Source organism: Myxocyprinus asiaticus, chromosome 50 (genome assembly GCF_019703515.2).
Source record: "Myxocyprinus asiaticus isolate MX2 ecotype Aquarium Trade chromosome 50, UBuf_Myxa_2, whole genome shotgun sequence".
NCBI lineage: Eukaryota > Metazoa > Chordata > Actinopteri > Cypriniformes > Catostomidae > Myxocyprinus > Myxocyprinus asiaticus.
Window position 1 is genome coordinate 25,929,569 of NC_059393.1, and position 15,411 is coordinate 25,944,979.

A 15,411-nucleotide genomic window follows, 5' to 3' on the forward strand; every position below is an offset into this window, starting at 1 on the left:
CGATCAAGCTGAACTTGTATTGAACGCAGAATATTCCTTTAAGAAATTAAGCCAGATTCAGTCTTTGAGCTAGATTTGAAACGGTCTGGTTCTTTGCTCGATATTGTATAATTTTATCGTTTCAGGACCCCGAGTTCTCGAGTGGCGTTTCTCAGGGACAAAACTGTCTGATTGGCTGCTGCAGCACGAATCTAGATGAACCCAGAAGCTTCCAGAGTCAGGTGAGCTTTATGACCTACAGCATGACAAGGAACTTACCTAAGGAATAATTGATGAAGGACCATTGAATTATTGAACATCTAATGCACATACAAGGTGGTAATGTAGCCATTGCGAAGTGTATCTCAACACATTCTCTGTAAAATGCACTTGTGTGTAGAATTACTACCAAGAGTCTCACTTTTAAACAGACCAATCCACCTTCTCTTCGAAAGTTAATCAATAATATCTGAATGTAATGGACTCCAGAGTTCACCAATGTGTCTGTAGGTCGTAGAACTGTAGCGTGACTTTAGCGTTCATAATTATCTCGATCTGTCGCAGCCCGAGAGGTGAGGAGTCACAGATTATGTAAGTTATGTGTTACCAGGCAACTGGCGATTATAAATACCGTGAATGTTTTCAGTCGGTCTGCCGTAAGAGTGACTCGCAGCACAGATCTGCAACAGGGCGGTTCTATGAATTCACTTCAAATATCATTTAAATGTAAAGCATCTGAAACCTTTTTAGGGGAACTGTTCCTTTAAGGTCTGTTCACACTAAACGCATTGTCTGGTCCACGTTGCAGCTAACTTTGGTCAAGAACTGCCCACATAGACAAGATACTGTATTAAAAGCAACCAATCACAATTTGTTTTGTTTTTACGTGCTGTTTAGGGGCCGAGTTTGTCTCATTGATGCCACTATAATAGACTGGGGTGGGAAAAACCTTTAAAAATATGGTTTGGTAGGCTCTGCGAATGGCCTTATAGAAAAACATATGTGTAGACTTTGTGGTCACAATTACATAAAATGTGTGTTTGTGTGTGACAGACTGATGACGATGACAACATGATGGAGAAAACTGTCGGTTACTTGCCCCTCCACCACGAGCTGGACAGTGGTCTCGGCTGGACAGATGGCAGCTTCCACCAGGGCGAACTGTCAGGGGTGGAGACGGAGGAGGGGCTTGAGGAATGCCACGGCCACGTAGGGGGAGGGTCGCCTTCATCGGAATCCTTCATCTCGTCGGAACTGAGCGACTCGGGATTTTACAGCGTCAGCACTAGCGAGTTTCTGCGTTTCCAGCGACTGCTAGAGAAACGCATGCGCCATTACAACGCTCGCATGCACCACCAGGGGGAGCCGTGTTCCCGTGAGCGGCGAGACAGCCAGATAAAACACCGCGAGCTTGAGGCCATCCCTGAGGCACTGACGGTGCAGCCTCAAAACGTCTGCGGACCCGCTGTTCGGGGGTCACGAGGTTTATCCCGAGTGTCGTCTGTGCAGTACCGTAAAGAGGAGCGACCATGTTTGAACAGACACAGCTCAAGCAGCAGCTCACTGTTCAATCCCGCGGTACACTCGACGTGCAGTACCCCATCTGGCCAGCGGAGGCCACCGCCACATCCTAGCTCCGCAGGAATGCTGAGAAGAAGCAGGACATTGCATCACCGCCCGGCGCCCATAGAGCACCGCAGGCGGGCAAGTCACCCGGCATCGCCCAACTACTGCAGCGCAACACTGCATCACTGCGGCCACAGAATCGACCTGCCGATGGAGCTATCTGAAGAACCGGACGTCACCATGATGCACAGTATGGGCCACCTGGCACACCCTGCTCATGCCTCACAGACTGCACATGCAATGAGTCAGCCGTCATTGATATCTCCAGTTGACAACCATCACTGCGTTCTGCCTCCAAATCTCCAAGACAACAACAGGATCCGAGCATCAACCGAATCCCAGCTACAGCAGAACTTTGTGACCGAGCAGCCGCCCAGCCAACAACGAGACGGGCGATTCCACACCTTGAGTCACACGCCCAGTCAGGACGCCAACGTTACCTGGCCTAAACCCGCCAACCGCCTGGGCGCGGGGGGCGGAGGCGGTCTCTACAGCACACTAGAAGGCCACATGCCCACTGCAGCCACCCGGAAAACGGCCAGCGGAAATCTGCGGGCAGTTCGAAACCAGATGTTACGGGATCGAGCTTCCCGACTGGCGGACGAACGTAGCGGCATGAGTACGGACGAGGAAAGCCACACAGACATCCGAATGGGTCGATATTGGAGTCGCACTGAACGTCGCGAACATATGCTGCAGAAACAGCGACAGCATCAGGCCAGAGGCGGCGTAGCTGCTACAGGATTGGCGCATGGGGGCGGGGTCATGGGAGGAACAAACATAGATAACAGCTATTGTACAGTTCTCGAGCTGAGCCAGCGAAAACTAAGTCGTCTGAGGAACCGAAAGGTGCTTGACGACTGGACCACCGTAGAGGAACTCCTGACCCATGGAACTCGGCTCGGTGCAAGCGAAGACGCCCTACAGCTGCCCACGTCTTTACTCACCGTCACAACTGTATAGCAACAGTCGCCAAGTGTGTGTTTAGATGTGTGTGTGTTTGTGTGTGTTGGATCTGCCCGCACTACACAAAGCTACCTCCTGAAATTGAGGTTTACTGTAGATACAAATGTTTCCACGGTAGTAAATTGATTTGTAAGTGTTATATTTCCAGTATCTTGTTTTGCATTGTGTTGTAAAGAGACGTTTTATTACAGAGCGAAATTACCAGTTTGATTCGACCGCATGAAGCAATACAACATACAGTAGACGCCGATACCAGACAAACCGAATTTCATTTGGTGCAATCGTATTTTCTTGGAAAAATAAAGAACGAAAATTTACGTTATGGATAATTTAAGGTGGTGCTAACAGTGAGATTTCATTTTATTTGCAACTAGCCAATACACGCCATCCAGATTACGTCGCTTTTGCACAAATATGAAATTCCGCCACCTGAGTGAATTTTATGTAGTGTAGCCAGCCCCTCGTTTCAATCACGAATCTGATTCTTTTGGAATAATATCGAATAATCTAACGACTGACTGTGAGTTACTATATGCAGTCAGGGCCGGTGATCAGGTGTGCCGAGTTACGATAGAGATCGAGCAGTGGAATGTGAGTGTATGTTGTGAGTTTTGCGGGTTCTTGCACTATAACTGTAGTTCTGTAGATTATTTTTAAAACTATTTTTCTTGTGCTCTTCACAATTTATGTCACAAAAAGAAACAAATAACTTTTTATAGACTAAAAGAATCATATTGAAAAAAGTGTTAACTTACCACAAAAGTGTTAACTTGGTGTTAACAGCGGTAAAACAATTTGTCGAGCTTGACGATGCACTGAACTGTTCGTTTTGGTTCTAACCTGCAAACTTTTTCAATATTTTCAGTGCATCAGGGGGCTTCATTCATGACACGAGCAGAATTAATTTATGTGTATATCGTTTTGGAACCATTCGTATGTATATTTGATGCAATAATTTAAGTAAGATTTGCGTTAATCATTGCATGATGCGACAGCTTAATAGGAATTGATTTAAGAACGATTTACACAAATCATTTGATTTACGTAAAAATAAAATTATATAAATGATTTTTACACAGAAAATGTTGCAATAAATAATTATCGCAAGAATGGTTTTACAAATAATGTCCACATAAATCACAGCACGATTCGTCAATTTACTAACGAACGGTTTTATGAACGATGCACACAACAATTGTCGCACAACGCGACAACCCTGCCCAGATTGCGCACATACGTCACTGAGAAGTCTGGTTTAGACCCAGATAGCACACATGTATCCTCGAGATGTCTATTTTAGATCTTTTGATCTGGAGAGCATCATAATCTGCTAAACATCTTAAAAAGATCAGATTTACAAACAGTCTACATCATAAATGTCTCAAAGACATCTACTGAACGTCTTATTGACATCCGAGAAGAAACGTCTTATAGACGTATTGCAGATGAGCAAACAACGTAAAAAAATACGTCTTCCAGGCGTCTATATGATGTGTGTGTTTACATCTTGAAGTTTCCTCATCTGCAATTCGTCTATAAGACGTTTCCTCTTGGATGCCAATAAGACATTCAGCAGATGTCTTTGAGACGTTTATGATAAATCTGATCTTTTTAAGATGTTCAGCAGATGTTTATTAGATTGTGATGCTCTCCAGATGAAACGCTCTAAAACAGAGACATACGTGTGATATCTGGGAATTAGATTTTTATTATTAAGAATGGTTTACGAATCAAAGGAAATTAATTATTGTGTTTCATGAATGAGGCCCAATTGGTTTTGCGAAGTAGAAGGTGAACAAATATTTTCGGTCACCTGTGTCAGTGTGTGATGTTTGCAATTTTTTTGAGGAAATCAGGATTTTTCCCCACCTGCACTATTTTTGGTGCACAAGCACTGGAGTGTTTACAATTTTCCCTCACAACTGTGACTATGCGACACATCTCTCTCTCTCTCCCTCGTTTCTGAGGTGAAATCACGTCATTTTCACGAGTCAAGCGCTGTGAACGGATGGAACATCTTCTGTGTGACGCACGGACTAACAGAACTCTCCCATCGAGTTTCCACTTTTAGAAATGGTTTTCTTGGAATATGACGTACTACATGTGCTTGTAATAAAGATGAGATTTTCATTAGCTACTCCTTGAAGTGTGTGTGGCCCTCCAATGAAATCAACCCCTTTCATTTAATTCAGAACTACATTTTTGAGCGACCAAGTGAAAGTGTGATATATGTGCCCTAAACTAGACAGTCAGTGACTCTCAATTCCAACACATTTTTACCAATGTTTGTTTATTTATCCCCTTTTTCTCCTCAATTTGGAATGCCCAATTCCCACTACATAGTAGGTCCTCGTGGTGGCACGGTTACTCGCCTCAATCCGGGTGGTGGAGGACAAGTCTCAGTTGTCTCCGCTTCTGAGACCGTCAATCTGCACATCTTATCACGTGACTCATTGTGCATGACACCGCGGAGACTCACAGCATGTGGAGGCTCATGCTACTCTCCACGATCCACGCACAACTTACCACACGCCCCATTGAGAGAGAACCACTAATCACGACCACGAGAAGGTTACCCCATGTGACTCTACCCTCCCTAGCAACCGGGCCAATTTGGTTGCTTAGGAGACCTGGCTGGAGTCACTCAGCACACCCTGGATTCGACTCCAGGTGTGGTAGTCAACATCAATACTCGCTGAGATACCCAGACCCCTACATTTTTACCAATGTTAAATTATTACTGGATAAGGATTTTCAACAATCAATACATAGAGTCACAAGAGCCATTTCTATCTAGTGGAATATTTTAAATGTATATTAACTATAGACTTTTCCATGACTTTGAGCCCTAAATTTGACTGTGGGAACCCAGGTGGATTGTACATAATATTTAAATGTTTGCCTCAATTATTTAACAAATTATATTTTCTTAACTCATGTTGATCCTATTCTTGACAGAATGATAAACACTGCAAAAATCACTCTTACATTCATCTTGTTTTATAGGAATATGTTGTTTTTTTTTTTGGTTGCAGTTTAACAGGGATGTCTCAGTGTCAGTATTTAACCCTTGTGCGTCAATAAACAAAAGTTACTCAGAGGTCCTTAGAGGACAAAAATATCCAAGTCAAAAAACTGCCATAATATATATTAATATTATTTTCCACTTTCAATGAGTTCATTTTTTAAACCAACATCAGTCCTGATCATAACTACCAAATATTCATTTTCAGGATTTTAACCCTTTAAATGCCAGTTTGTTTATATAACGCCACTGTTGTTTTTCTACACACACACACACACACTTCTCAATACACACATACAAAACACACTTTGACATCCATACCAACACACACACAATTTTATCTGCATCATTTATTCAGTTGTCCTGCAGTGCTCTATAATACAGCAAACAGAGAATAGGGGAAAAGCTTGTATTTGCTCCATAGGCTAAACATGAGAAAAATGGCGCCATCTGGTGGAAAGTGGAAAATATTAAAAATGTAAATTTTGAAGCCAGGGCTCCGGAATGAAAGTATAATATCATAGAATTCATGATTTTATGCTTTAATGGCACTGGGATCAAATATTGCAGTTTTAATGGGTTTCAATGGGGACATTTTTGTCCTGAAGGTCCTGAGTGTAACTATTTTGTGTACACAGTGTATTATTGAAATATCAAAATTACCCCAAAAATACACACCTTTGGATAAATGTATGCCGTTGGCATTAACAAAAAAACAAAAATGTCCCGAAGATCGCACAAGGGTTAAGCTCAGACTGACAAACAGATGGACACACATTTCATCTGTTACTCCATCTGAGCAGCTCAAACGGTACTCAGTAAGAGGAACAATTCTGCACAGATGAACTGTAAACTTTAGATGTTCCTAACACAATAAAACACAGAAACACAAAATGGAATCCAACAGCAGAAAATGCAAAATGGTACCAAATAACAGAAAAAAATGTCTTTCAGGTCATTTTTTAGATCACTGACGACACCTGCTGGACAGACAGTGTTAGTGCACTACACGACATGGAGAATTGTATTTCCATCGCATGAACTTACAGCATCATTTTATTCCAGCACTGTTCTTGACACACTGTAAAGGAGAAACATTTCTAATCAGCATTTCTGTTTTCAGTATAAATATCTAAACACCTCAAAAACAAGATACATTTACTTCAGAACAGGGGCGTAGCAATCATTTCAAAAGTGAGGGGGATGAACTTTGATTTTATTGAAAGTGAGGGGGACACGTACCCCTGCATCCCCCATGCATAAGAACATACCTTGAATTAAGTTTTGCTTTGAGCTTACAGTATATCTTAACAAAAGTTTGTGGGGTTTATGCATAAAAAACAAAAAATGTAAACGTGGAAAAACAAAGAAACATAATCGAAGATCTTTTCTTGCACTATTTTGCTTCTCAAGTAAATGTCAGATATTTAAAAAGGAAAACAAGACGGAAATACTGATTAGGATTTTTTTTTTCTTATGCAGTGTGCTTCAGAAAACATTATTGTGCCAAAAACAACAACAACAACACAAACCAATACAGCACTCTCAAAAAAACAAACAAAAAAACTGGTTTAATATGTATAAAAAACCATCACCGTACAGAGATATCACTGAAAACTAAACCAGCATTGTTGTAGGATATCTAAGTGTGATCCAGCTGGTTCTGTTACACGGCGACAGATCGTTCTACTCTACAAAAAATACATGCATCCCTCTCTATCGCTCTCTCTTTCTCTCTACACGAGGAATGGATCAGTCAGGCTTCCAACTGCAGCATCATTGAGCTGTGACGTCCTTAGAAATAATGCAACAAATTCAGTCTTTACAGTCCATAAAAAGTGTGGCGATGTTCATCCACACAGACAGGGGGCGCCGTTTTCTTCAGCTTCAGTCAAAACCCTGCACTTCATGCTGCTTGAATGCCGATGAGACGAGATTTCCTGAAAAACATCACCAATGTACTTGAAACAGAATTCACATCTTAAAAGAGAATGACATGAAGTCGAATATGATATATACGGGGTCTGGGTATCTCGTCGAGTATTGACGCTGACTATCACACCTGGAGTCGAATCCAGGGTGTGCTGAGTGACTCCAGCCAGGTCTCCTAAGCAACCAAACTGGCCCGGTTGCTAGGGAGGGTAGAGTCACATGGGGTAACCTCCTCGTGGTCGTGATTAGTGGTTCTCACTCTCAATGGGGCGTGTGGTAAGTTCTGCATACCCAATTCCCAATGCGCTCCAAGTCCTTGTGGTGGCGTAGTGACTCGTCTGAGTCCGTCAATCCGCACATCTTATCACGTGACTTGTTGAGCGCGTTACCGTGGAGACATAGTGCATGTGGAGGCTTCACGCTATTCTCCAAGGCATCCACGCACAACTCACCACACGCCCCACCGAGAACGAGAACCACATTATAGTGACCACGAGGAGGTTACCCCATGTGACTCTACCCTCCCTAGCAACCGGACCAATCTGGTTGCTTAGGAGACCTGGCTGGAGTCACTCAGCACACCCTGGATTCAAACTCACGACTCCAGGTGTGATAGTCAGCATCTTTACTTGCTGAGCCACTCATGCCCCGATTTGTGCTTTATTTAAAGAAAAGGAGGGGCGACATATTCAACATTATGCCACAAATGCTGTCGATTGAGATTGAACCTGGAATATTCCTTTAAATATTGTGATTCGCAGTTCCATTTGGTGGTCGCAGAAATGAACACAAACACACGTGTTATTATCTGGTCTTGCAGCAGAGGGAAGCGCAGGGACAGAGCAGGAAGGACAGGAAGGCAAGCAGGAAGTAGATGCAACCAGGTAACAGCCAATCACAGCTGAGCTCAAACACCGGCATTAGATTCAACAGACCAGAACCACGCAGGGACACACTGAGTGCAGGTAGCCGCGCAGAGCAAGCGTGAGTCAGGGTCAAAGGTCACTCTGAGGGTCTTACCTAGCACTCCGAGCCCCTCCGCTCTGTCCCTGTAGAGTTTGGATCTGAACGCAGAATCTTTCTCTTTACCTTTAGAGCCCTTCGGCCGCCCGGCTGCCTTCTTCTTCGACTTACTGTCGCCCTTCACCCCCAGTAACGGGTGCACCTCTGAGAGACAGACAAGAGTACTCTGGGTTATTCACAGCTTAAAATGCTGGTCAAATACCACAGAAAAAAACTTTGAAAACAGGCAAAACATATACAGGAATGCACATACAATGGAAGTGCAGCACTGCGAATAAACAAACATTTCAGCTGAGTCTGAAGAACACATCTCACCATCACTCGGAACGCCCTGCAGTTCGATAGTAGTGGTCCGGATCTTCTTCTTGGGCGGACCTCCGTCTGTAGATGGCTGTCTTTGTTTTTTATCTGCAGTGCTGCTGTCTTCAGTGGTGGCGTTTTGCACCGCGGCGTCCGGCGGTGGTCCGAACGGATTCTCCTCTGGGTCTTCCACCTCCGGAGCGATGGGCAGATACAGCAGTGCTTTATAATCCTCCAGCTCTTCATCACTGCCGCACAAACACAAACATACTGTAAGTCTCTGTGCTTTAGTAACAGGTTCCTGTTCTTAGTGTGTAGCAAACTATCATTTCAATTGTATCGCAACTGTCATTGAAGTACTTTAAAGTCTGACGGCAGTTCATCAGGTGTGTGTGTGTGTGTGTGTGTGTGATGTGTTTGAATCACACTGACCTGCTGCAGAACGCTACGATGGGATCAACTGTAGTGACGTCCACCTCCTCATCTTCAGCTGCATCAGCTCCTGATACACACACATCACACAAATGTTACACAAAACAGACTTCAAATTCACTATAATCATTATTCGATATATATTCACTAGTTCTTACCGGTCTGTTCTGGTTCACTCTTGTCTTCATCTTCAATATCAAACTCTGACTCTCTCTCTTCATACTCCACATTCTCATCCAACTCTTTAAAATCAGGAGCAAACGCACTCCAGTTCTCCTACACACACACACACACAGACACACAACACACACACACAGACACACAACACAGACACACAACATACACAGACACACACACCACACACACCAGACATACACACACACCCACACAACACATACAGACACACACACAACAGACACACACACACACACACACACAACAGACACACACACACACCACACGTACAGACACAGACACACCACACGTACAGACACACACCACACACACCACACGTACAGACACACACACACACACACACGTACAGACACACACACACACCACACATACAGACACACCACACATACAGACACACACACACACCACACGTAGACACACACACACACCACACATACAGACACAGACACACCACACATACAGACACACACAGACACACACACACAACACACACGTACAGACACACACACACACACCACACGTACAGACACACACACACACCACACGTACAGACACACACACACACCACACATACAGACACAGACACACCACACATACAGACACACACACAACACATACAGACACACACACAACACATACAGACACACACACAACACATACAGACACACACACAACACATACAGACACACACACAACACATACAGACACACACACACACAACACGTACAGACACACACACACAACACGTACAGACACACACACACAACACGTACAGACACACACACACAACACGTACAGACACACACACACACACCACACGTAGACACACACACACACCACACGTACAGACACACACACACACCACACATACAGACACACACACACACAACACATACAGACACACACACACACACACACACAACACATACAGACACACCACACGTACAGACACACACACACACACACAACACATACAGACACACCACACATACAGACACACACACAACACATACAGACACACCACACAGACACACAACACATACAGACACACAACATACACACAACACACACCACAGACACACCACACACACAGACATATAACACACACAACACACATACAGACACAACACACAGACACACACACACACAACACACAGACATTACAAATACAGTCAGTATTTACAACAGCATCACATTTCTGAGCTTTATGTAGTTTGTTTAATTTGTATAGTTAATGTAGTTTATGTAATTTGTGTTTGTGTAGTTAATGTAGATTGTGTAGTTAATGTAGATTGTGTAGTTTATGTAGTTTGTGTTTGTGTAGTTAATGTAGATTGTGTAGTTAATGTAGTTTGTGTAGTTTATGCAGTTTGTGTAGTTTATTGCAGTTTGTGTAGTTTATTGCTGTTTGTGTAGTTTATTGCAGTTTGTGTAGTTTATGCAGTTTGTGTTTGTGTACTTTATGTAGTTTTCCTCACCACTTGGTTCTGGGCCCATATAGACACAACTCCACTGGAGATCGACGCAATGATCGGCCGCACAGGGTGCCACTGAACACACACACATCACATATACAGCTGAAGTCCAGCATGAACATCAGAACATGTATGATAGGAGTTGTGAAACACACAACATACAGTATCTTCAAAGGTAATTACTCAGTGATAAAGTCGTCCTGTATAATTCCACAACAATCAGATTCTAAAAACATCCTTCAATAGTGTAACTGACAGATATTCACAAATACATCAAAACTCTCACAGTCCTCACAAGCAAAGGGATCACACACAATAGAAGTCTGACACTGTATCGATAATGTCATGGAGAATTTGTTACAGCTGCGGTTTAAGTGCCTGAATGGGGATCTATTAAGAAAATATTGCAGAATAAGACCATCAGGACTCATCTTTATATCGGACTCACCGCCACATCCAGCAGCAGTTCTCCTCGCGTGCCGTGAAGGATCTTCACCAGGTTCCCAATGCTTTTCTCCCAGATGTACAGCGCGTGCTGCCGTGCCGATCCCGCCACAATATACTCGCCGTCGCCAGAGAAACAACAGCGCTTCCACGGCGTCCTGCAGGAGACGGAGACCAACGCCACAGATCAATAAAACGCTGTTTGAACAACACTTGTGCTTCGGATCACCTTGTTACCTGTTCACAAGGTCCTGTAGTTTCTGCATGGGTTCAGGCTCTCCGTCTCTGCCGCAGGTGAGAATCTCTCGGCCGTCGTACACGCGAATGATTCTGTCTGCTGTGTTTATCAGGAAACAACTGCAGGAGACGAGGAGAGATTTTATATGTCTTGGTCAACGTGACGCTCATATTTGACCATTATATTTTGTTTTAAAACAATTAAGAAACAGTGTTTGGAATTACAGCATAAAAACGAATCATTCGTCTCTGACCTGCCCTTCCGTGCAAACTCGATGGATTTGATGGCTGTGGTGTTACTGGTTCCCGTCGTCACCCGAAACGATGCCACTAGATCCTGCGTGTCTGTGTTCAACACCAGAATCTACAACACATCCACGTCTAAAGTCAAATACTTTGGAGTCTGTCAATAACACACTATGTCTAGAGAAACTTGACCTCTGACCTTTCCCTTGGCATTGCCAGTGTAGATGTATTCACCGCGCCGGTCAAATGCCGCCACCACGTTCAGATCCGAGTCATCGTCCACGGGCAGAACCACATGTTTGGAGTCGGACAGCGTTAGAAGAACGGGTGCTGACTTCATAGGGCACACTAGAACTTTATCCCTGGAAAACATCACACACTGTTTATACGGTGTGTGATATTTGGTTAATAAGAATTAAACTCTTTTGTCATGACTCGTACTAAGTTCCTGAATTTTGTCATAATCGATGAGCTCAGTTTTCTCATGCCTTTTTGTGCATGTTATATTGGCGCTGTTTTAGCGGCACAAGGGGGACCTACACAATATTATACAGGTGGTTTTAATGTTGTGGCTGATTGGTGTACATGTATGTCTCCAATTTAAGGCATTGTAAAGCCTTAATTTAACCAAAATAATTAAGACCCACATGTCTCTGGGATGGCACTGCAGTTTGAGGATGGGTGACGGGAATCGGAATCGTTGGTCACAATCTCCTGTCAGGACGTCCCACTGAGAGACGATGTTATCTGTGGAGGCACTCACGAGCTTGTGTCCGTCTCTACTCCAGCTGCTCATGAACAAACAAACAATAAACAACAAAAACACACACACACAAATATATCATATTTGACACTGAAGAAGTGTGTTTGTACCTGAGCGAACAGACGGGATGTATGTGCGCGCTGATAATTTTGGCAATGCCGCGCGTAAGAAAGTCCCAGATGACAATTCGTCCGTCATTACAGCCGACGGCCAACAGCGTCCCCCAGCGGTTAAACGTGCAAGTGAGAGCCATACTGATGCAGTCCAGAGTGCCATCGGCCTCCTAAACACACACACAATACACACAACAGATGCCCAACAACTATGGAGTTATATTTGTGCCACAATTCTGTGCGCACAAAATTGTATTCTGAGCACTCAAAAATGTTCTGCATGCGCAAGATGATATTTTGAGCATGCAGAAAGGTCTTTTTTTTTTTTTTTTTGCACCACACAGAGTGTGTAGGAGAAGAAAGCAAAATGTAAGAATTCTGAGCAAATCCACATTCAAATAAACTTTATTCAATTGCAAAATTGATTTTCGTTTACAAAAAATGAATTTATCTTAATACCATCTTGCATGTGCAGAATTGTGGCACATACATAACTCCATAAACAACTGAATAAACACTTTACATCAACAAGACACTTGTTTTAAAAAGAATAATAATACAAATATGTTGCAGTGTGTTGCTGTACCTCTGGATAATTCTGCCCGAAGGACTCTGTGAGACAGAAACACATCTCAGATTAATTACCACAAAATTATACTGCAAAATTAACAGTTAAACCATTTACATGATTTACATGAATTATATCACAAAGCATCTTCATTAGATTAACAGTTGACATCACTGAACGGTCATCAAAATACATAAACATCATTTAGTGATTCCAGAGAGAGAATCTTATTAATGTTTGTGTTAAAATAATAATAATTAGGTTTATTGAGAGTTTATAAACATGAAAACACGTCTAACAACAGTTAGCACTGAGCTAACACTCAGATCTCACCGAGCAACTCCAGATTCATCGCTGCTGATTTTCACAAACAAACTCGATGAAGAAAAAACTGATTATTTTACATTAAAAAGTGAAAAGAATAATAATAATAATAATAATAATAATAATAAACACTCGTGATGTGCGACTGCAGCGCGACTGGCGCGGATCTGCGAAGAAGGACCCCAAAACAAAGCGCCCGTCAGAGCGCCTGAACAAAAACATTAAACAACGCCAAATTCAACGATTCATGACAAATACGTTATTAAATATTTGGGTACAAATTAAGCAAAGGTACTAATGAGTTAAATAAAGAAACGTATTCATCATTCACACATATTTTAGTACTTTTGTTTGTTTGATTGCGTGTTTGTTTGTTTGTAAATATCACTGATTACAACAGAACTTATAATGTCTTGTCATAAATAAAAGAGCTGTTCAGGTTGTTGTCCAAAAACCCGAAAGAGAATTATTACTCTTGAGCCATGGGTTCTTCAAAGATTTTCATATGGGGTTTTTATATTGCCAGTTGTGGATTTAAAAGTAAAATAAAGTCTGTGGTAAGATACTTTATCATTTTGTCCTACAACATAAATTACACACAGTCATAGCTCATTCGTGAATTTTGAAGCCGCTGTGTTTTAAAAAGAGGTATGTTGCAAACATGGTGCTAGAAAAGAACTACAACAGTTTTCCGTTTTGTCATGTCTGTCCACTCACGTGCATGTGGTATTTGTAGTCCTTATCTAGCAACTTGTTAGCAACGTATATTTTTCATAACATGGCGGGCTTCAAAATTCACGTTTGAGGTATGGCTGTGTGTAATTTATGTTGTAAAACAAAACGTCATAGTAACTTCAAGTAATGTTTACCACAAACCTTATTTTACTTATAAGTTTGGGAACCCATGGCAAATTAACCTTCCAAGTTCACCAACAAATCGACATTACGGCTACAGCTCTATTACACATTTAACCCTTGTGCGACCTTCAGGACATTTTTGTCTTTTTCAGTTTTGTTTTTTCGATCATTCTGGCTGTTAATGCCAACGGTATACATTTAGCCAAAGGTGTGTATTTTTAGGGGAATTTTGATATTTTAACCTCAGTTCCTATAATCCATCTATAATACACTGTGTACACAAAATAGTTACACTCAGGACCTTCAGGACAAAAATGTCCCCATTGAAACCCATTAAAACTGCAATATTTGATCCCAGTGCCATTAAAGCATAAAATCATGAATTCTATGATATTATACTTTCATTCCGGAGCCCTGGCTTCAAAATTTACATTTTCCACTTTCAACCAGATGGCGCCATTTTTCTCATGTTTAGCCTATGGAGCAAAAACAAGCTTTTCCCCTATTCTCTGTTTGCTGTATTATAGAGCACTGCAGGCCAACTGAATAAATGATGCAGATAAAACTGTGTGTGTGTGTGTGTGTGTGTGTGTGTGTGTGTGTGTGTGTGTGTGTGTAAAAAACAACAGTGGCATTATGTAAACAAACTGGCATTTAAAGGGTTAAAATCCTGAAAATGAATGAATATTTGGTAGTTATAATCAGGACTGATGTTGGTTAAAAAATCTAAGATCTAAATCTAAGTTTTTGACGCAGACATTTTTGTCCTCTAAGTTCCTGAGTGTGAGTTTTATTTTAAATCTGACACTGCACAAAAAATAATAATGCATCAAAATCAATGTTGTTGCTAATCATTGACATATCCCAGACTGTGATAATCCCCCCCCCCAAAAAATTAAAAAAAA

At 42.2% G+C, this 15,411-nt stretch overlaps 3 protein-coding genes across 6 annotated transcripts in view; 1 reads left to right on the forward strand and 2 right to left on the reverse strand.

The window, feature by feature from the left end:
* The window catches only part of LOC127439117 (uncharacterized), a 22,369-nt gene extending 16,633 nt beyond the window's left edge, over nucleotides 1–5,736 (forward strand). For both annotated transcript variants that reach the window (XM_051695197.1, XM_051695196.1), the window contains 2 exons: nucleotides 126–221; nucleotides 1,033–5,736. In XM_051695197.1, the coding sequence (XP_051551157.1) occupies nucleotides 126–221; nucleotides 1,033–2,568 (1,632 nt within the window). In that variant the 3' untranslated portion in view covers nucleotides 2,569–5,736. The remainder of the gene's footprint in view (nucleotides 1–125; nucleotides 222–1,032) is intronic.
* The window catches only part of LOC127439143 (choline/ethanolaminephosphotransferase 1-like), a 154,923-nt gene that overhangs the window by 76,179 nt on the left and 63,333 nt on the right, over nucleotides 1–15,411 (reverse strand). The window lies entirely within an intron of this gene.
* Nucleotides 5,865–13,824, reverse strand: LOC127439128 (retinoblastoma-binding protein 5). Of its 2 annotated transcripts, none has more exons than XM_051695214.1 (14): nucleotides 13,658–13,824; nucleotides 13,343–13,368; nucleotides 12,754–12,926; nucleotides 12,528–12,668; nucleotides 12,080–12,242; nucleotides 11,889–11,998; nucleotides 11,635–11,754; nucleotides 11,402–11,555; nucleotides 10,957–11,028; nucleotides 9,442–9,559; nucleotides 9,284–9,353; nucleotides 8,867–9,099; nucleotides 8,618–8,695; nucleotides 5,865–7,536 (listed from the first exon to the last, which is right to left on the reverse strand). In XM_051695214.1, exons 1-14 carry the CDS (start codon nucleotides 13,674–13,676, stop codon nucleotides 7,484–7,486), a joined length of 1,530 nt encoding a protein of 509 aa, XP_051551174.1. In that variant the 5' UTR covers nucleotides 13,677–13,824; the 3' UTR covers nucleotides 5,865–7,483. The 2 variants fall into 2 exon arrangements, with proteins under 2 accessions (XP_051551174.1, XP_051551173.1); XM_051695213.1 differs by having other exon boundaries at nucleotides 8,549–8,695.